At 39.7% G+C, this 19,912-nt stretch overlaps 3 protein-coding genes across 4 annotated transcripts; all 3 read right to left on the minus strand.

Moving 5' to 3' along the window:
• Nucleotides 1-4,897: 4,897 nt before the first annotated feature.
• On the minus strand, nucleotides 4,898-7,158 carry LOC116208765 (protein trichome birefringence-like 34). Its single transcript, XM_031542320.1, has 5 exons — nucleotides 6,669-7,158; nucleotides 6,266-6,446; nucleotides 5,893-6,089; nucleotides 5,602-5,760; nucleotides 4,898-5,523 (listed from the first exon to the last, which is right to left on the minus strand). Exons 1-5 carry the CDS (start codon nucleotides 7,040-7,042, stop codon nucleotides 5,139-5,141), a joined length of 1,296 nt encoding a protein of 431 aa, XP_031398180.1. The 5' UTR covers nucleotides 7,043-7,158; the 3' UTR covers nucleotides 4,898-5,138.
• Nucleotides 7,159-8,968: 1,810 nt separating this feature from the next.
• LOC116206898 (protein trichome birefringence-like 34) lies at nucleotides 8,969-11,531 on the minus strand. The gene is made up of 5 exons (XM_031539731.1): nucleotides 10,999-11,531; nucleotides 10,277-10,457; nucleotides 9,864-10,060; nucleotides 9,579-9,737; nucleotides 8,969-9,492 (listed from the first exon to the last, which is right to left on the minus strand). Exons 1-5 carry the CDS (start codon nucleotides 11,376-11,378, stop codon nucleotides 9,117-9,119), a joined length of 1,293 nt encoding a protein of 430 aa, XP_031395591.1. The 5' UTR covers nucleotides 11,379-11,531; the 3' UTR covers nucleotides 8,969-9,116.
• A 2,666-nt stretch (nucleotides 11,532-14,197) lies between these two features.
• Nucleotides 14,198-17,309, minus strand: LOC116206858 (protein trichome birefringence-like 34). Of its 2 annotated transcripts, none has more exons than XM_031539684.1 (5): nucleotides 16,783-17,309; nucleotides 15,573-15,753; nucleotides 15,126-15,322; nucleotides 14,872-15,030; nucleotides 14,198-14,781 (listed from the first exon to the last, which is right to left on the minus strand). In XM_031539684.1, exons 1-5 carry the CDS (start codon nucleotides 17,172-17,174, stop codon nucleotides 14,400-14,402), a joined length of 1,311 nt encoding a protein of 436 aa, XP_031395544.1. In that variant the 5' UTR covers nucleotides 17,175-17,309; the 3' UTR covers nucleotides 14,198-14,399. The 2 variants fall into 2 exon arrangements, with proteins under 2 accessions (XP_031395544.1, XP_031395545.1); XM_031539685.1 differs by having other exon boundaries at nucleotides 14,282-14,781; nucleotides 15,573-15,739; nucleotides 16,783-17,305.
• Between the last annotated feature and the right edge of the window lie 2,603 nt (nucleotides 17,310-19,912).

A 19,912-nucleotide genomic window follows, 5' to 3' on the forward strand; every position in this document is an offset into this window, starting at 1 on the left:
CGAGAAATCATCCATTATATCTATATTTGATTTCATTAAAGATTTTAGATTCTTCTCTAAAATTTTCTCTTCTTACACAACCTTATAAATCACTTGCAACTTGGAGATGTTAAAGTAAAATTATGTTATATCACTTTGTGACTACCATCATCTATCTACTTAGAAATCATTAACATCGCATTACCATAGTACATATTATTATTCGATACATCATCTTCAAGTATTTCATCATTATTAATGGAATCCCCATTGATCCCATCAACATGAATTTTTGTTAACTTCTTCAATTGAAAATTCATGGACCTTGGAGAATATTGGAGAAGAAGATAAGGAATGTATAAAGAAGTCTAGAAATTTTGTAGATTTTACGCATTGTTTGCAATCGTTTCTCATTTAAATTGTAATTATTATAGAAAGTCAATGCTCTATGTATGGTAAATTTTAAAGTTTAATTATAAAGATAAGATTAATTTAAAAATTAATGGTGCTACTGCTAGTTCTTGGAATGGAAAATGATGCATGTCTCAATTATAGACGCCACTTCTGAAAAATTGATTTTTACTAGCGGTGCATGGTATAAAAATCCTATATATAAATGTAGATTTGCAATCAAAGTAAGAAAAAAATTATAGATTGAATGGAGTTCGACAGTCGACCATCGATCGTATTGCATCAATTGGCGGTTGTAATTACCTCGTACGTCTTTGACCACAGATATTGCATCAATTGGCGGTTGTAATTACCTCGTACGTCTTTGACCACAGATATTGCATCGCAATTGGCTGTCCCAGTCAATAATTGGCGGAGTAAACCCTGATATATCCGAAAACCCAATTGAAATCCGATTAATCCAGTTAAATTCAATTAGTCCACTAAGGGATAAAATTCTTTTAGTGTGAATTTTCTGCATTCACAAGTACTCGAACCCGAAATTTTACTTAAGCAAAACAAACGTCGAACCGCTTGAATCAACCGACGTTGATCCCGGTCAATAATTGTGTATTCAGATATTGGAACATATATAATTTTCCATAAAATGCTAGTTATTTTGACCAAAGATATGTTTATATTTGTAGCTTTTGTCGCCATCCTTCAAAACCTTTTGGTAGGTTCAGTTGGAAATTAATTAAGACCAACGTCACGTCAAGCTCTTGTATGACTTCGATCATGAGAAAATCGCGATTATTTTTATTTTGTCGATTGTATACGTCAATGTGATGCCTAATTAATCTTAGAATTGAAAACCATGTTAATCTTTGAGTTCACTGAAAAATATTAAGTATGATAAGATAAGCAGTTAGAAACATTAACTTGTATTTATTCCTATAGCTATAATACATACAATGCCATATATTTAGAATTGAAAACCATGTTGATTTTTGTGTTCTAATAGAATCTCGTTTGATAATATTTAGTGCTTTCTTATGGCGTAGTCGTTAAATACCAGTCCTCATGATGTAGTGTGATAGAGGAGATGAGAATTAAGATTATGAAATTCGGTTCGAGTGAATAGATAGAGAGGATTATGACAAAAATAAGAAATCACCCTTCTTATACAGAGAACCAGATGTTCCACCCAACAAATATTAAAATTTATTTATTAAAAAACAAATATTTAAAGTTCACTGAAAGAGCAAATATTCAAATAACATATATTAATACAAAAACTAAAATTTAAAGAAAAAATTTAACTTCACAAAAAGGAAGAAGGCGAACCTGGTTCAAGCTTCGGCGAACAAGTGGCTCCCGAGCCTCTTGGGGCTTGGTCCCAAGGTTGGGTTCGCCCTTGGCTTGTGAACGTAGCCCTGGGGCCCACACGAGCCCTTTGTGCGAACAAAGGGCTTGGCTCGGGACCCACAACTTTGTGGGTCTTCAAGGAACCTCGGCTGAGATGTTGGTCATTGGGGTCAAATCCGGCTAATTCAAAGCTGGATTTGGCTTCCCGACCTCGATTCCGGTCGAATATAATCAATGTCCTTGGAGGTGGAGGGGTGGCAGGGGGGCAATGGACAATTTGAAAAATTAATGAATACGTAAGGGCATATGAATTTGAAAATTAATGAATTCGAAGCTGGATTCGGTCTTCGAATGGTTCACATGAATTTCCAACCACTGGGACCACGTAGTCAGAGCCATTTCGTAGGCAAGGAGCATCTTCACGTCCTTGTAAATCCCGTCAGGACTCTCGAATGATCCCCACCTATAACATCACCGCCAAGAACCCGAACCCTGAAGATAAGTCGGGGCGCAAACTTATTCACCAATGGATCATCTCTGTAGTAACCATATTAATGAATCAGCAGTTAGATGGATGCTTGACTTGATGACTGTGTGGCTCTTACAGGACTTTGATTTCGATATATCTTGTCCACCAGAGGTAGGTGTCGAAGACGAGGATGTCTGCATCGGACCAATGTCGGGCATGGTTCTCAATTGCCTGCACCCGAACTATTCGGTTGCTCAAATTGTGGTGAACGGGATCATTGGAGTTCGATTCCACCAGTAGGGGAGCCCAGTACGACTCTATGGATGCGTTATATTCCTGCCAATCATTCATTTACTGGTGGAATCATAATCACTAGACAGTGGCCAATTAGTTTGAAAGGTTTACACAAAATGATCGACATTCGAAACAAACTACAAGAAATTTACGAAGCTTTAGCTGAGATGCTGCTGCTAACTGCTAGAGAGACTGGGAATGCTTGATCAAAAGACTAATGCGTGAGATGTTACCATAAAAATCCAATCGACGCCCACAAAAGTGACTCGGGGGCTCCACGTGATATTTTTCGGGGGAAGTTCTGGCGTTTGGTGAGAACCATAAGTCTGCTCCTCGTGGGTATAGCTCGACATTTTTCTTTTTAATAATTTTAATGTGTCCCTTATTCATTTTTCTAATTGAACAAATGGCTTCTCTTCGTGGATGGAACCCGAGCATAGCGATCACGAGCAGGAAATGAATGAACATGCCAAATTTGAGGACCAGGAATTCATAAAAACCTTAGTATGGAAAGCCGATAACGGAGCTGACCCATATCATGAATAAATCGAAAGGACAAGTATGAATACGTTGCTCCTATAAAAATGTGTCACTCATACCGTTCCTTGTTGCAACTCACGTCATGCCATTTCCGTAGTTTTCATGGATAGTTATATGTTTACAGAATTTACATAATTTATTCAAGGAGTTTAAAATACCTCTAGATTAGCTGGTGAGGATTCGTGCAATTGCACTGTAGCCATTTTTCAAAGAGTTTAAAAAACGGGAAATTCACCTCACTAGGCAGTTTGATCTGATCCGCGGACTCCGGTAACGGAAGTGATTTTTTTTAATTATTGGGTGAAACACGTTGTGATTATTTTTCAATTAAAGAAAATATATGATATAGGAGCTCCTGCAATTAAGTCACGATTACATTTTTCTAGGTCTCGTAATCAGAAATCAAATTAATTTGGAGTGGATTAAACATTTAAAAGGGCAAATTATTAGGGAGAGTTGATTAATCTTTAAATATTGAAAAAGATTATAATGCAGTACCAACATGGATTGGTTCAAGTGATTAGGCGCTTGCTCCTCTTAATCAAGAAAATCAACGCTGGGAAAACTTTATCCCTTATTGGGCCGATTAGGCTCGACTGGATTAGTCAAGGTACAATTGGATATAGTGTTGTGACATATATGTTTGTTTTAGAAACAAGAAGTATTGTATTCGATTTCCATGAGTGAGATTACTCGTATCTCTTAACTTATTATTTTTATTTTCAATAATAGGCTCATAAATCTCCTTTATAATAAAAAAAAAAGTTAAGTACATTTCTGGTGATTAGATCATCATCATATATTAAACAAATTGAAAATTTGGGATGATTTATATGTGCGGCTTTTTTTTGGTAAGAAACGGGGCTATGCCCAGTACAAAAAGGAAAAATAAACTACGAGCTAAGAAGGCGGGGTAAAGAAACCCCAATTATATCGTCGAACAATAGCGGTCCAAGACCTACAGAAGGGCTCTGCATAAAATGAACACCTAACGGCTTTTGAAGCACATGTCGAGGCAACCAATCTGCACACGTGTTTCCATCGCGGTATGTGCGACAGTTTGAGTAATCCGAACACTCCAATTCCTTGCCAATAAATCCCAAATGGAGTCCACCAATGAAAGAAGATGCAGCTCTTGATTGATTAATATGTATATTTATTTTGCTCATCTCTTATATATGTATAATTGGAAGGACAAGTACGAATCGATCCTCAAGGAGTTTCAAACATCTCTCTTTGCTCTTTCGTCCAAAAGTCTGATCCGCAGTCTCCGTGAACGGGCAGGTTCTGACTATTTTGCATTGAAGAGAAAATATATATTATAGTTGCAATTGAGTCATCATTACGTTCCTCTAAGTCTCGGAATCAGAAATCAAATTAATATTGCTAAATTAATCTTTAAATAATACATGAGTTTTTTTTTTTGCTGGAATTAATGTATGTGTTTGGTCAACAGTTTCTTCATATACTAAACAAATTGAATTTCTTGATATTAGTAACTGCGTCCCTAGCTTTATGAAAAAGATTTTTTTTTTTTTGGGCCACTCAAACAATTCCTCTTTGTTAATACTCAACCAAAAGCAAAGAAATCAAGAGAAATGGGGGTTCAAGGGCCAAATTAACAGAACACATTTCCCTTTTACAATGACTAGCCGCCCAATCGGCACACTTGTTTTCTTGTCCTGGAATGAATCCAAACTGCAGGTTTTGAATACTGCTCTGCTCTTGGCCTCCTAGAAAAAAGGAGTTTTGAATTCGATTTTTACTGATAAAACTTCCTTCAATCCCTATATTTTCTCTTTCTTTATCTATTCCTTTTTAAATCCATGCAAAAAAATGCTCCCCAGTGAGTCACCAACACGGGCTGTGTGGTTAGATTTATATCCTCAGAAAGAATTGCATGCAAAAATCAGTCTTCTGGTGTCGATTTCAACATCCAATCACTGTGTGAGCACGGCCTTCATACAGGAAAAATATTCAATGAGTGTTACATACACTCTTTTTGATCAATCAAACATGAACTTCTTTCTTGACTGATAGGCCAATTAGAGATCGCCAAGACTTTCCTCATAATGCAATTTGGGCAGTGACTCTGACTTCATTTATTCTCAACTCTGCTCTCTAATTTGGGCACCCAATTCTTGAAGATGTGAGCATAGAGTAGCTCGTTCCACACGTCTGGCACGCCTGGGAGGCACCAGTGCATGCAGTCGGCATAGCTCATCGGGTTTGCCAGTTGCTCCTCCTTCAGCGGCCTATACTGCTTCCGGTGGATCGCCGGGTGGGCCTCTTTCCTGTACTCAGAGAGCTGGGTGATGTTCAGGACCTGTATAGTCACTCCCCGTGCTCTCAGATCATTGATGACCGTCTCTACCACCCGCATCATCGCCAGATTGGACCCGCTTCCCCAGTAATCCTCCTTAGTGATCAGCTCTGTTTCTTGGTAGCAGTTTTGCCCAGTGAACCCTCCCCAGTCCTCTGCCCTGAAAACTTTAGTAATCTCATAATTGAAGTATTTGATTCGAAGAAGATTTGGCTAAATAAATCGAAACGTGACATACCTTTCATGAGTTGGAGACATGGTAACAAAGAACAATTCGGTATTTGATTGATTCACATGAATTTCCAACCATTGGGACCATGTGGTCATACCCATCTCATAGGCACGGGGCATCTTCACTTCTTTGTAAATCGCATCAGGACTCTTGAACGATCCCCACCTGTTACATCACCACAAGAACCCGAAAACAAAAGATAACTCGCCGCAGACACACTCACCGGTTCTGAGTAGTAACTATATATCTATCGCCAGTTAGTTTGCTTGACATGATGAGGGTATGGCTCTTACTTACAGGACTTTCATTTGGGGCCTTCTCCACCAAAGGTAGTTGTCGAACACGAGGATGTCTGCATCGGACCAATGCTGGGCATGTTTCTCGATTGCCTGCACCCGTACTATTGGGTCGGACGCGTTGTGGTTTATGGGATCATCGCAGTTTGATTCCACCAGTAGTGGAGCCCAGTATGACTCTATGGACGCGTTATATTCCTGCCATATGTTCATTTTCAAATCATAATCACATTGATAATTGTAAAGGTTTCAGACGACGATAACTGTATGATGTTACTACAGAAATATCTTCCGGACTGTTATAAAGGCTATGCTGCTCATTGACACGAAATTTTATGATTTCGGTAGGCAGACAGGCGTATGTACGTGTGTACCTTGGCCTTGAAAACGACGCGGGAGGCATTGTGGTAATAGGTCCTGGACTTGAGGGAATCAGAAGGGATGACCGAATCCATCAAGCAGACCATCGAAACCCATTGGCCTCTGATGAGAGAGTCCCCAACGAACACCATCCTCTTATTTCTCAACCTCTCCAGCAATGCTATGGCATTGAACCTACCTTTCAATTATTACATTAAAACAAACCCGAAAATGAAAAAAAGAAAGACCGATGATATAATGTTTTCTTTGTCTACATGTATATTTGAGAAATTATAATCATCCAGGAATTACTTTCATCCAACCGGCTTAGTTCTTTCTACTGCCACATTTTCCGTTTTTGTGAAATCTAAAATTGAATTATATATTTCCGAATCGAAAGAGTTATGTGGATATTACCTAGGGAGATCACAATCATGAGGCTGCCACCTCCAGTTCTGATAGCTAAGGTCCTTCCTCCCGTACTTCTCGCACGTCATTTCAGATATGAACTGGCATTCCTTCTCCTTGTATAAAGGATACGAGACGTTGTCGTAAACCCACCTGCCGGAGAAAAGATCACACTCTCCTTCCTGCCTCGCCCTTCCCACTCTGCCATACTTTGGTGCCACCCTACTGGTCTCGTTCGAGGATGGCATCTCTGCTTTCCTGGGAAGGTATGTAACGGCCAGCATGAGGGCGGTGATTAGAAGAGCCATTAGGGAGTGGAAACTCCATCTTATCGACCCCCACGTTGCGGCCCCCCCTTGTTCTCCCGGAAGCTTCTTCGCCATTTCAGTCTCGTGACTCTCCGCCTCCTCCTCCTCCTCTTCTTCGGATGATGTGATTTTAAGTCTGCTCCGTGTAGGATTAGCTCAACACTTCTCTTTTTACTTCTTCTGCGCGAGAATAACAATCTTGAGCAGGAGATGAACATAAATCTACTGGTCATGCTGATAAGATCAAGCCATGCTTACATTGTTCTAGATCTCGTGATCGGAAAGTAAATTAATATGGAGTCGATTAAACTAAGTATCTTCTTGGTCAATGGATCCTTCTAATATTAAACAAATTTCAATTCTGACATGTTCAATTTATAAATGCGACTTTAGTTGTCTTTCCGAAGTTCAGGTTAGTACTTACTTCAATGTTCTGTGAATAAGTGAAATTTGTATTGCTTAATAGGAAATGCACGCCTAGACAGTTAGTCCGATCTGACTGGATGCACGCAAGGTCATGGATATATGTCCAAGTGAATTGGCAGTCTCCCTTGATTAGAGAGGAGGCGCGAACAATTGAATCTGAGAGTGTAATTTACGATTTAATATATAACCCAGGAGGTTCAAAGGTTTGAAGATGCTGATAATGACAATTGGTACATTGCCTAGATAATTCTGAATGGCCTCGTACGCCAGCACAAACTCCTGGAGCCATTGGCAGTATAAGCTACAATGCATAACCATGATCGAGATGGGGAACTGTGGTCCCAAGTGGCCATGACCTTCTATGTTATTGGCACTGGAAGTGTTCAGTTGATTAGGCCATGACGAGCTCCAGGACCGGGAGTTGTCCTCGATTGATTGGGGGTCTGGGTAACGTGACGGACACCAGCTCCCATTTTCTCAATACTTTTTTCCTAGTTTTGACACTGTTGCCCTTGATTAATCTTATAGTTCAAAGGCATTGTGTTTGGTTTCGAAAACTCTAGTCGGCTAACATTAGTCTTTGCGGAACGTGGAAAGCTCAAGTGTGGTATTAACAGAAGCTTTTAGCCATTAGAGATGCTCCAAACTTGGAAAGAGTAGAATGGTGCAGTGTAATGTTGTTAAAGAAGGTGGGGCCCGGTAAAGATTGCTCCTGGAACTGGAGAAAGATATTTAAGTTGCGACAATGGATCAGACCACTTATTTAACATAAGGTGAGGCCCGGTAAAAATATTAGTTTTTGGCATGACAAATGCCTACCAGTGGGATGCTTAGCCGATTTTTGTAGTTGTGGATCCTTGTGTTTTCCTTCTATAAAAGAGCATGATATGGTCGGCAAAGTTTTGAAAGAGAATGTATGGCATTGGCCTCAAAGTGGTGACCCTCAAGCAGAAGTAAAAAGCTTTGAGGACTTGCTCTACAGACCAAAGACATGGTGATTTGAACAATTGACAAGTCAGGTTCTTTTTCCACATCAAGCTCTTGGCAGTACTTCAGGAGTAAGATGCCAAAAACTATGTGGGGCAAGGCAATCTGGTTCATGGGGCACATCCCAAAAGTATCCTTTATATGCTGGTTGGCAATTTTAAATAGATTATCCACTAAAGAAAGAGCATCAAATTGGGACATGAATGTCTCAAATCTTGACTGTGAGTTCTGTGGGGAAAAGCAAGAATCCCGAGACCATTTATTCTTTACCTATAGGGTCACAAATGATATTTGGACATGCATCTTAAGTAGAGTTGGTCTCTCTCATCAACACTCCAATTGCCAATCTGAATTCCTTTGGGTCTCCTCCTTGAAGGGTAGATCTTTGGACATAACATGCTTGAAGATCCTATGGATATTATGCATATATAAGATCTGCGCTGAGAGAAACAATAAAATTTTCCAACAGAAGGCTATTGATGTTGCTGGGTTGATTCGCCAAGTTTTTGAAGTTCTGAGGATGAAAATATTGTCCATTCCAAATGTTGACCTCAAGATAGGCAATCAAGTTATAGCCAAGTCTCCCGGTTTAAATAAATTTTGCTAGTTCTTTGTATGTAAACTGGTCATTGGATGAGTAGATGTAACCCTTGTACATATTCTTTTTATCAATGAAAGTTGCACCATTTATACAAAAAAAAAAATGTTGTTATAGAAGAGTGATGCAGGATGTCTCTTAGACTCTGCTCTCTAATTTGGGCGCCCGATTCTCGAAGATTTGAGCGTACAGCAGCTCGTTCCACACGTCTGGTACGCCTGGAAGGCACCAGTGGGAACAGTCGGCGTAGCTCCACGGGTTCGCCATTTGCTCGTCATTCCTTGGCCTGTACCACCTCCGGTATATCGATGGGTGGGCCTCTTTCCTGTACTCTGAGAGCTGAGTGATGTTCAGAACGTGTACTATCACGCCCCGTGCTCTCAGATCATTGATGATCGTCTTCACCACCCGCATCATTGCCGGATCAGACCCGCTTCCCCAGTAATCCTTCTCAGTGATAGGCTCTGTTTCTTGGTAGCAGTTTTGCCCAGCAACCCCTCCCCAATCCTCTGCCCTGAGAAAAAGTAATTTGATATGAACAATTTCTGTGAAAGTTTTGATTCCGAGGAACATTGGCTTAAACATCGAAACAATATGTACTTCTCATGAGTTGGAGACATGCTAACAAAGAACAATTCGGTCTTCGATCGGTTCACATGAATTTCCAACCACTTGGACCACGTATCTAGAGCCATCTCGTAGGCACGAGGCATCTTCACGTCCTTGTAAATCCCATCAAGGCTTTCGAACGATCCCCACCTATTACATCATCGCAAGAACCGGAACCCAAGAAAAAAGTAGAAGCAAAGTCATTCACGAGTGAAAGTAGTAAGTAAATGCAACACCGGTAATTTGCTTGACATGATTAGTGTATGTGGATCTCACAGCATTTTCATTTGGGCCTTTCTCCACCAGAGGTAGGTGTTGAAAACAAGGATGTCTGCATTGGACCAATGACGGGAATGTTTCTCAATCGCCTGCACCCGAGCTATTGGGTTGGACGCGTTGTGGTTCATGGGATCATCGCAGTCCGATTCCACCAGCAGGGGAGCCCAGTAGGACTCTATGGATGCATTATATTCCTGTCATTTGTTCATATACCGATGTAATCATAATCACATTTAGAATTGTGCTGTGTTACACAACATGAGAAGTTACTTTCAAAGCCCAATCGGCTCTCACAAAAGTTACCCAGGGCTCGGCATGATGCCTTTTGGGCAGTTAAGGACTATACTACTACTCACTGACAGCAAAGTTTTATGGCTCCGGAAGCCCAATAAACGTATGTAGGTGTGTACCTTGGCCTTGAAAACGTTGAAGGAGGCGTTGCGGTGATAAGTCATGGACTCGAGGGAATCTGAAGGGATGACCGATTCCATCAAGCAGACCATTGAAATCCATTGGCCTCTATTGAGAGAGTCCCCAACGAACACCATCCTCTTATTCCTCAGTCTCTCCAGCAATGCTGTGGCATTGAACCTACCTTTCAATCATCAATTATTCCATTGAAAGAAGCCAAAATAAACCCAAAAGGAAAAAAAAACCAAATAGCTTAAAGTCAAATCCTTAATTGATAGCTTAAAGTTAAATCCTTAATTGAATGGATTATATGTTGCTCCGTTTCCTTTTCTCGGTTGTGCTTTGCTTCCAAGTTCTTCCATATGAAATGTGGTGTTCTCAGTCTATTAACAGATTGATCAGCTTATAGTTGAACTACAACCTCATTTTCCTAAAATAAAAAAAAATAAAATAATAAAAACCTTCTATGTATTATTATCTGGATAACCATCTATTTTGTACGAAGAGACAGCATGAAAATGAGACTTATATATGAAGTGGACACTAAGGATCTTGCCCTTTTCAATTTTATAATTTCGAGAGATAATAATATCCAAGAACTACTTTCATACAAGTTCGATTTTTCGTATTGCCACATTATCCATTTTTCATGAAATTTGAAAATCAAAAGTATCACCACATTATGTTGGTCGAGATAATCGAGGGAAATATGTGAATGTACCTGGGGAGGTCACAATCATGGGGCTGCCATCTCCAGTGCTGATAGCTAAGGTCCTTCCTCCCGAACTTCTCGCACGCCAACTGATCAGACATGAACTTGCACTCCTTCTCCTTGTACAACGGATACGACGCGTTGTCGTACACCCACCTACCGGAGAAGAGATCGCACTCCCCCTTCTGGCCCGCCCTTCCGACACCGCTCTCCTTTGCTGCCACACTAGAGTCATCCTCCTTCAAGGGCGGTGACGCTGCGTCCCTCGCAAGGTATGTAACGGCCAGCACGAGGGCGGGGATTAAGATAACCATTAGGTAGTGGAAACTCCCCCTTATGGAGCCCCAAGCAGTGGATCCCCCTTGTTCCATCTGCAGATCCTTCGCCATTGCAGTCTGCTCCTCCTCCTCCTCTTCTTCTTCTTCTTCTTGATGTCTGTCTTCGTTCTTCAAGTATGAGTTGTTGAGAAGTCAGGTGTTTGGTGACACCTCAGTCTGCTCCGAATGGGGTTTAGTTCAACACCTTTTTGTTCTTTTATTTATTTGCCACTCACTATGTGGACTTTTTCGCATTAATTATAAATGGGTGGATCTCAGAAATGAGGTATACTATAATATAAAATACCCTCGCACAGCAATCAAAATCTTATAAATTCAATTTTTATCATGGGACTTATTGACATTACTTATTAGGTATTCCTTGCTAGGTATTTTATATTCTTACATTAGAGTCATGAACCTCCTTTATAACATTTAAAAATAAATAAATGGTACAGCGAAACATACTTTTCACTCCATATGCGCCTTCAATGCGGTACAGTGAAATCCCGACTAATTCAGGTTGACGTGCTGTGGGGATAAAACTCTCCCAATATGGATTTTTTTTTAATTTACAAAACTGAACACGAGATTTTGCTTAAGGGGAACAATGTCAAACTATTTGAACTAATCCATATTAATTGTTCTATTTTATTTTTACCCATCTTGAAGAGTCTATGCAATAGAAGGCATATATTTCCTTTTGGTCTCTCGTCTCTCCCTTTAAAAATAGCATGACCAAAAATCGGAACATATTGGAGGCGTTTGGTATGGTTCGAGAGTATTGTTAAACTATAAACAAAGTGTATATGAAAGTGAAGATTACAACAAAAATTTAATCATTAAATCAGTTTTTTTTTTCTATATTATAAGCTGAAATATGAAATTGTTGCATTTAGCGAATATATATGGATTACTTAGAGAGTATAAGTGATGATAAAATATATGACTTATTCTTATAAAGATAAGATGTGGGTCTCGCGATTGTAATCTCGATTTAATCCGAGAATTCCATGTGTTTTAAATGTAAAGCTTAATCAACCACAATTGTAAAGTTTTAATTCGAGAAAGAGATTACAAAAGTTATTTTTGCAACCAAACATAGTAAAAATACGTTGAAGTTCGGATTTTCTCCCCCAAAGGACCGCTCCAAATTTTCTTTCCACTCTCCTCTTCTAGTAGGCCATTTCACTAAGAAAGTCTTCCATGCTACAGAGTCATCACATGAATATAAAATCGTCCAATCCGAAGACGGCACCTGTTCAAAATTCAAATGCCTTATCAACAGTACTCGTCAACAGCTTGATGGAATTCCCCATTTCCATAGACAAATAAATAAAGCCGTTCCCTTACAAAAATTTCGAAAGCATCAAGCAACCCGCCTCGATATTTGAAACTAGAACATCATCTTCATCGTCTGTCTCCATGTCTCTGTCTTAATCTCTGTCTTTATCCCTCACTCCATTTCTCTCTGTCCCCTTCTTACTGTGGTCCCGACTCTCTTCCTTCCCTCCCCTTCTTCTTCTTCTCCTCTCCTCCGAGGGAAAGTCATTGAGAGCTCCAACTTGTAGAGTAGAACAACATCGCCATTATTGTGAATTATGTTTTCAACAAGAGGAAAAGGACGGAGGCTCGTAGGATATTGTTTGTTCAGCATCATGGGACCTACTGTATATTGGAAAAGCAATGCTATGGTGATTTTCCTTTCTTTTTTTTTTTTTTTACATATTAGTTCTGGTGTAATTTTTTTCGGCTTCAAAAATTGGGCTCACAGTTAGCATAAAATTATTCCAATTGTGGATTTTCCACACTCGGGATACTCGAATTCCGATCTTTTTTAAGGTGAAATAAGTATTGAACCGTGTGCATCATTCCAAGTTGGTTGTTTTGCGTCTTTTAGATGAATCACCTGTTCATCACTCATGTGGAAGGGGCATTTTAATAATAATGGCACAACTCACCGATTCGAAACCAAAATGTCATGATTCGGTTCTTATCGGCGAAACTTTGGTACCTCATTATTTTACGTTTTATATTCTTATACTTAACTTATGGGTTCTGGAAATCAAGAATAATGATCATGAGAAGGAGGACTAGAAAAAATGATAGTATATAGTAAGAAGATGACCTATTTGAATAAATCCTTATATATGCGCTTATCTCCTAATAGGTTGGAAGGACAAGCACCAGGGCTGTGATCATTTTGCAATAAAAGAAAATATCTATTACAGGGAGCTTCTGCAATCAAGTTTAAGTATTTTTTGGGCAATAATCAAGTTCAAGCTAGGATTACCTTTAATTTTCTGGATCTCGTAATCAGAAATCAAATAAGTGAATTAATTTTGGTCGATAGACCCTTCGTGCACAAAACAAATGGCAACTTTACATGATTTATGCCTGCACGCTATACAATGAGAGACCATGGACACCTTGCAAGCTCATGGGTATATGTTCATGCATTGTTGATGGTTTTCTTTTTATTGAAGGAGGCACAAAAATTCGAATCTAAGAGCTTACTTACGAATTATGATTCTATTGTTATCTACTTTGTTTATCCCACGGCCCCTACCATTACCATCCGTCATTTTAGCCGATGGACTATTCAGCCTCAGCTTAAGCTCGATATACAATATTTAAGCCACTCATCTTTCAAAATAGTTTTTACTTGTTACCAATTCTAATTAAGTTTTTTTCGGTGTTCTGTTCATTTTTCTGGCTTTCCGTTTTTTATTCTTAATTTCATAAAATAAAAAAGAAAGTTGTTGAGAGGGAGAATTCGCCGGCGACTTTGCCTGGGATGGCGGGGGCCTGCATTTAGCCACCCGCTGTCCCTAGTCGACTCCTCTTTCTCTTCGCATTAGAGGAGAGGCCGGTTTTGGTTCACGCAATAATTTCTAAGAAATGAACGAATACACGGGGAAAAAAAAAATCAGTCTTTCTTGTACAATTTGAACATTCAATCACTATGTAAGCACGGCCAGCTTTATACACTTTTTTTTTTTTTTCAGATCAGACACAAACTTGATAGTTACAATTAGGAATCCCCAAAACTTTCTCATCACAAACCGATTCTGGGCACTGAGACAGAGTTCGTCATTCCTCAACTCTGCTCTCTAACTTGGGCACCCAATTCTTGAAGATGTGAGCGTAGAGCAGCTCATTCCACACGTCCGGCACGCCCGGAAGGCACCAGTGGTAGCAGTCGGCGTAGCTCAATGGGTTCGCCAGTTTCTCCTCCTTCAGCGGCTCCCACTGCTTACGGTGGATTGATGGGTGTGCCTCTTTCCGGTACTCCGATAGCTGAGTGATGTTCAGGATCTGCACCGCCACGCCCCGTGATCTTAGATCGTCAATGACCGTCTCCACCACCTTCATCATCGCCAGATCGGACCCGGCTCCCCAGTAATCCTCCCTGGTGATCGGCTGTGTTTCTTGGTAGCAGTTTTGCCCTGCAACCCCTCCCCACTCCTCTGCCCTGAAAATAACAATTTCATCTAATTGATTTGAGCGAAAGATTTGATGTTTTAAAGGACATTGGCAAAGCTATCGAAACATTAATACTTACCTCTCGTGTGTTGGAGACATGCTAACAAAGAACAATTCGGTCTTTGATCGATTCACATGAATTTCCAACCACTGGGACCACGTATTCAGAGCCATTTCATAGGCTCGGGGCATCTTCACGTCCCTGTAAATCCCGTCTGGACTTTCGAATGAACCCCACCTATCACGTCATGATCACAAGATGAGGAGTATAGTGAAATGCAGCATTGGTTAATTAATGGTTGCTTGACAATGTGATGAGTATTAGGCTCTTACAGGACTCTCATTTTGGACCTTCTCCACCAGAGGTAAGTGTCGAACACGAGGATGTCTGCATCAGACCAATGCCGGGCATGCTCCTCAATTGCCTGCACCCGAACTATGCGATCGGGCACGCGGTGGTTCACGGGATCGTCGGAGTTCGATTCCACCAGCAGCGGCGCCCAGTAGTACTCAATGGTCGCGTTGTATTCCTGTCATCCGTTCATTTATCGATGGAAGTCACTATCACGTAGAAAACTGCTCTGATTACCCGTTGAAGTTGAAACGTAGTACAATAAAATGACTAAGCTCCGTCGAGATGGTAAAGTCGCACTCACTAGAGACTATTATACAAGCTCGAGCAGCATCCGCAAAAGTGACCCTGCGGGCTGCACGATACACCTAACATTGCCAAGGAAAATTTTAAGACTCTGGTATCTCGTTAGGCGTACGCGTATGTACCTTGGCCTTGAACACGATGAGGGAGTTGTTGTGGTGGAAGGACATGGTCTTGAGGGAATCAGTAGGAACGGCCGATTCGACCAAGCAGACCATTGAAACCCATTGGCCTCTATTCAAAGAGTCCCCAACGAACACCATCCTCTTATTCCTCAAACTTTCCAGCAGCGCTGTGGCATTGAACCTACCCTTCAATTTTTACATTAAAACAAGCCCAAAAGAGACCACAAAAAAAAAAAAAACCCAAACGGAACTCAAACTTTTATTCAAATGCAATGTTGTATATTCATTTCAATTACTGGTTCTTCAAGATTTACTGGGTATCATGGAACGGGTTGAGAACATTTTACGATCTCATTGGAAAAATCAATATTTTTTTTTTCGGTTATAAAGAAGGCTCATGGACCTTATATAGTGAAATAGAACCTAATAGCTAATAAAGAGACATGTGTAATCTCACTGAGTATCGAACCTATAACCTCTTGATTACCAGATAAGACCATGCCCTACTGCTCTATACCATCTTCTATAAAAAAAAAATCAGTAATTAGAGTTAAAGGGATGCCATAGGAATTGTACAGAAATTCAGTTGTTAGAAATTGGATTAATGGTGGTCCCTAATTAAATTAACTAGACATGTGTATAGTTTTCGGAAATTTTTCGTTTTCCATACGTTTTCTGAATCTCCAGCTGTTTTCTTAGTAGACAGAGCACAAACATGGTACCGGATTTAAATATTTGGAGTGACAATAATCTTAATTAATTATGCATTGGAATCAGATCTTCTCTTCTTCTTTTTTTATATATGAGAAATTTAGCCAAACAAATATTGGAATTTCCTTTGACAATTACTTTTTTCAAGAAATTACAATCTTCCACGAATTACTTTCATCCAATATCGATTTTTTTCTATTGCCGCATTTTCCATTTTCATGAAACAGAAAATTGGTGCTTTCTTCCACCGAAAAGAAAAAATGGATGCTTTCCCTCTATTATGCATATATTATATCCATCACCACGTTGCCAGGTTCATAATCATAATATGAGAGTATATGAATATTTCCATAAACTCGATTGCAGTTGCAGCAGTTGAATCCGCTCTCTCTATTATGTATGTATCGACATTGATTTACTACTTAATATCATCGTTTACTATCGTGGTGGTGAGGTGTGGCCAAGAAATTCTAGAATCGATAGAAGTATGTGAAAGTACCTAGGGAGGTCACAATCATGGGGCTGCCACCTCCAGTGCTGATAGCTAAGGTCCTTCCTCCCGTACTTCTCACACGCCAACTGATCGGACATGAACTTGCACTCCTTCTCCTTGTACAGCGGATACGACACGTTGTCATACACCCACCTGCCGGAGAAGAGATCGCACTCCCCCTTCCGGCCCGCCCTTCCCACGCTGTTGACCCTACCCACCTCCTCTGCTGCCACCCTCGCCTCCTCCTCAGAGGGTGGCGGTTCTGCATCCCTCGCGAGGTATATAATGGCCAGCATGAGGGCAGCAATCAGGAGGGCCATTAGGGAGTGGAAGCTCCCTCTTATCGTCCCCCACGCTGCCGCCCCGCCTTGTACCGTGAGCGGCAGCTTGCTCGCCATTGTTTCTCTTCGGGGCTTCCCGCTCCTCCTCTTCTTCTTCGAATGTTGTTGGCTGTCTTCTATAAGTACGTGTCTTTAAGGTTCGGGGAAGTTCAGACGTTTGGTGACAATTATAACTCTTATCCCGGGTGGATTTAGCTCAACTTCTTCTTGATTTGTTTATTTTATTTATTACATAGCGGGGATTGGGAGTTAGTGAGAGAACAAGTTTGTTTTGGTGGTTTGAGGAAAGCAATTGATGGAGAGAGGCAGACAGATTCGGTTAGTCAATTGTCCCAAAGACGCCGCAGTTTATCTACATAGCAAGTATAGCTATATATATATATATATATAATTATTAACTTTTCATTTTGGCAAATACTTGAAAGCCACACGTTGAGAGTGGTCCTCCCATATTAAGAAAGTAGAATTAAAAAATAAACATATAAGATGATTGAATTCTTCATTTCTTATAATCGGCTCGAATTTTTTTATAAGACATTGTCCAACACACTATAGGCCGAGTGAAAATATTCATTTCTTGCATTATTGATGCGTATGTAAGTCAAACATTTGTCACTTTTGTATTTCGGGCATATTAACCTAATAATTAACATGTAACTCTGGTCCTTTAAAAGAGTTGATAATAGCCAAGGCATATAATGTTGCTTTGAAAGACCAGTGTGTTTATTCTCGAAAATAGCCCGGCCCTCAATAAGTTTCTCTACATGGATAAAGTAAATAATCATTATCAACTTTTAGCTAGCTGTAATTAGCAAAGTAGTAATTCATAGTTGAGGTGCCATTAGATTAGAAGTATGCATCACCGAGCCTGCGGGATATAGATAGCTTTGAGTCGACCTATGATGTTTATTGCATGTTATGTATGTCCATATGATCAAAACAGCTTATAATTCTAAATTTGGTTTGGTTGTCTATTCGTCATTAAACTTAAGGTTCTAATGCGGAAAAAATGCTATTTGATTTAAATGGGTTAATGGTTTTATGAGAAAGGGATAGTGTTGTGGACATTTCAACTTTTTCCAAACAAAAGTTCAAAAATTACTCCCATTCTATCCTTGACTTTTGTAGATAGTGCTAAAACACTAGTACATATGCTTGTGGTCTTTTCTTTTGTCCCTTTTAGATAGCAACAAAAACAAGGAAAATGTTACATTTATAACATATGCTTAGTCAAAAAGATAATCCAACTTTGGTCTATTTAGGGACATTACGAGTCACCTCTTGTTCATGTAAAATGCCAAATTCAAGGACGGGAAATTCATTAAGAATATATACAACCACAGAAAAAATAACAGATGACCCCATGTGAATAATTTTTAAGATTTTCTTTTCACTAGCTAATAATGTCGTGAATGTAATATTGAATCTCGTGAAGATATTGAAGAGACGCATAAGAATACGATCATTATTATGGGAAAATCTCGTGAATATATTGAAAAGTCGCATAAGAATACAATCATTGTGGGAAAAATCATGTTACAGCTAGTAGCTCCAAGTGCCCTCCTCCAGCAACATGGTGCAACTTGCATCTTGCCATTTCTGCAAGCCAACGAATCCGACATGATTCATGAACAATGGTCCCTTTTTAACGGGGGATTTGACATCATATTTGATTGATTAACTGTGGTTGTGACCGATTGATTTATAATTTCGTTTGGAGAGGGTTGGGGACTATTTTCGTAATTAGAGCTGGGACAATATATAGCAACTCCTCAGCTAACCGCACTATTCTTTTTTCTTTTTCTTTTTTGGCTGGGATCACAATAGTCAAATAAAAAAAGAATGGACGAAGTGGGTCATGTGGAGTCGTTGAACTCTCTACATCGAGTTATAAAACTTGTATATATATATATAGCATATCTTTATGTATATATTTGTAAGTTTCGTGTCAGCCTTTGCCTTGAAGGCCCCTCAAGGAGTATCAAACAGTTCTCTGATCTCAGCTTCCTCTCACGTAAGTTTGATCCGGAGTCTACGGAAACGGGCAGGTTGTGACTTGTGATTATTTTTGCAATTTAACAATAAAAATAAGAGCAATTAGTCCCTTTAAAAACGGTTTGACACTTATTTCTCTTAAATAAGATCACATGTTTGAATCCTCTGAATGAAAATAAGCTTCCCCTCACCAAAAAATAAAATAAAATAAAATAATAGCTCCTGCAATAATCAAGTCATGAGATTTTCTTTTCTAGATCAATCTCGTAACCAGAAATCAAAATTAAATATGGGGGCGCCTTAATCTTTTAAATATCATTTTGTCACATAGATTCCTCAAATAATTAAACTGTGAGTCATATTGTAGTTCTCTGACATGATTTATACATGCCATGCTGCTTGAGTTGTCTTCCTGAGGTTTCGGTCAGTATATACAGGTGAATTACAAGCTCATGGATGCAAACGAGCGATCAATTGACATGGTCTCCCTTGATCGGAGGAGGGCTCAAACATTCGAGCCTGAGAGCATGCTTACGATTTTATATTGCTACCTGCTTAATTTCTTCATTATACTGCATAAATCAAGATATTTGTATATGGTACTATTGCATAAATCAAATCCTGAAACGGTGATAAAAAGACCACGTATGACCTAGTACATCATAGATTGCAAGCTTCGACCGATCGATTGTGGCCATGAATTCCTGGATCGAGATATTTCTCTTAGCGAGCTTCAACTTCCGAATTGAAGCCCCTCTTAAGCTTGAGGTAGAAGGATTGCAGCTCATGCAGATCAAGGG

This window comes from Punica granatum, chromosome 5 (assembly GCF_007655135.1).
Source record: "Punica granatum isolate Tunisia-2019 chromosome 5, ASM765513v2, whole genome shotgun sequence".
Taxonomy (NCBI): domain Eukaryota; kingdom Viridiplantae; phylum Streptophyta; class Magnoliopsida; order Myrtales; family Lythraceae; genus Punica; species Punica granatum.

Excerpts from the sequence above, each read along its gene's own strand:
- LOC116208765 (XM_031542320.1), bottom strand. The coding sequence starts at position 7,042 with ATGGCGAAGAAGCTTCCGGGAGAACAAGGGGGGGCCGCAACGTGGGGG. Across the intron at positions 6,447-6,668 it reads CATGATTGTGATCTCCCTAG|GTTCAATGCCATAGCATTGC; the intron begins GTAATATCCACA and ends ATTGAAAGGTAG. Across the intron at positions 6,090-6,265 it reads GCGTCGTTTTCAAGGCCAAG|GAATATAACGCGTCCATAGA; the intron begins GTACACACGTAC and ends AACATATGGCAG.
- LOC116206858 (XM_031539684.1), bottom strand. The coding sequence starts at position 17,174 with ATGGCGAGCAAGCTGCCGCTCACGGTACAAGGCGGGGCGGCAGCGTGG. Across the intron at positions 15,031-15,125 it reads AGGTCCAAAATGAGAGTCCT|GTGGGGTTCATTCGAAAGTC; the intron begins GTAAGAGCCTAA and ends ATGACGTGATAG. Across the intron at positions 14,782-14,871 it reads ATGTCTCCAACACACGAGAG|GGCAGAGGAGTGGGGAGGGG; the intron begins GTAAGTATTAAT and ends TGTTATTTTCAG.
- LOC116206898 (XM_031539731.1), bottom strand. The coding sequence starts at position 11,378 with ATGGCGAAGGATCTGCAGATGGAACAAGGGGGATCCACTGCTTGGGGC. Across the intron at positions 10,061-10,276 it reads TCAACGTTTTCAAGGCCAAG|GAATATAATGCATCCATAGA; the intron begins GTACACACCTAC and ends AACAAATGACAG. Across the intron at positions 9,738-9,863 it reads AAGGCCCAAATGAAAATGCT|GTGGGGATCGTTCGAAAGCC; the intron begins GTGAGATCCACA and ends ATGATGTAATAG.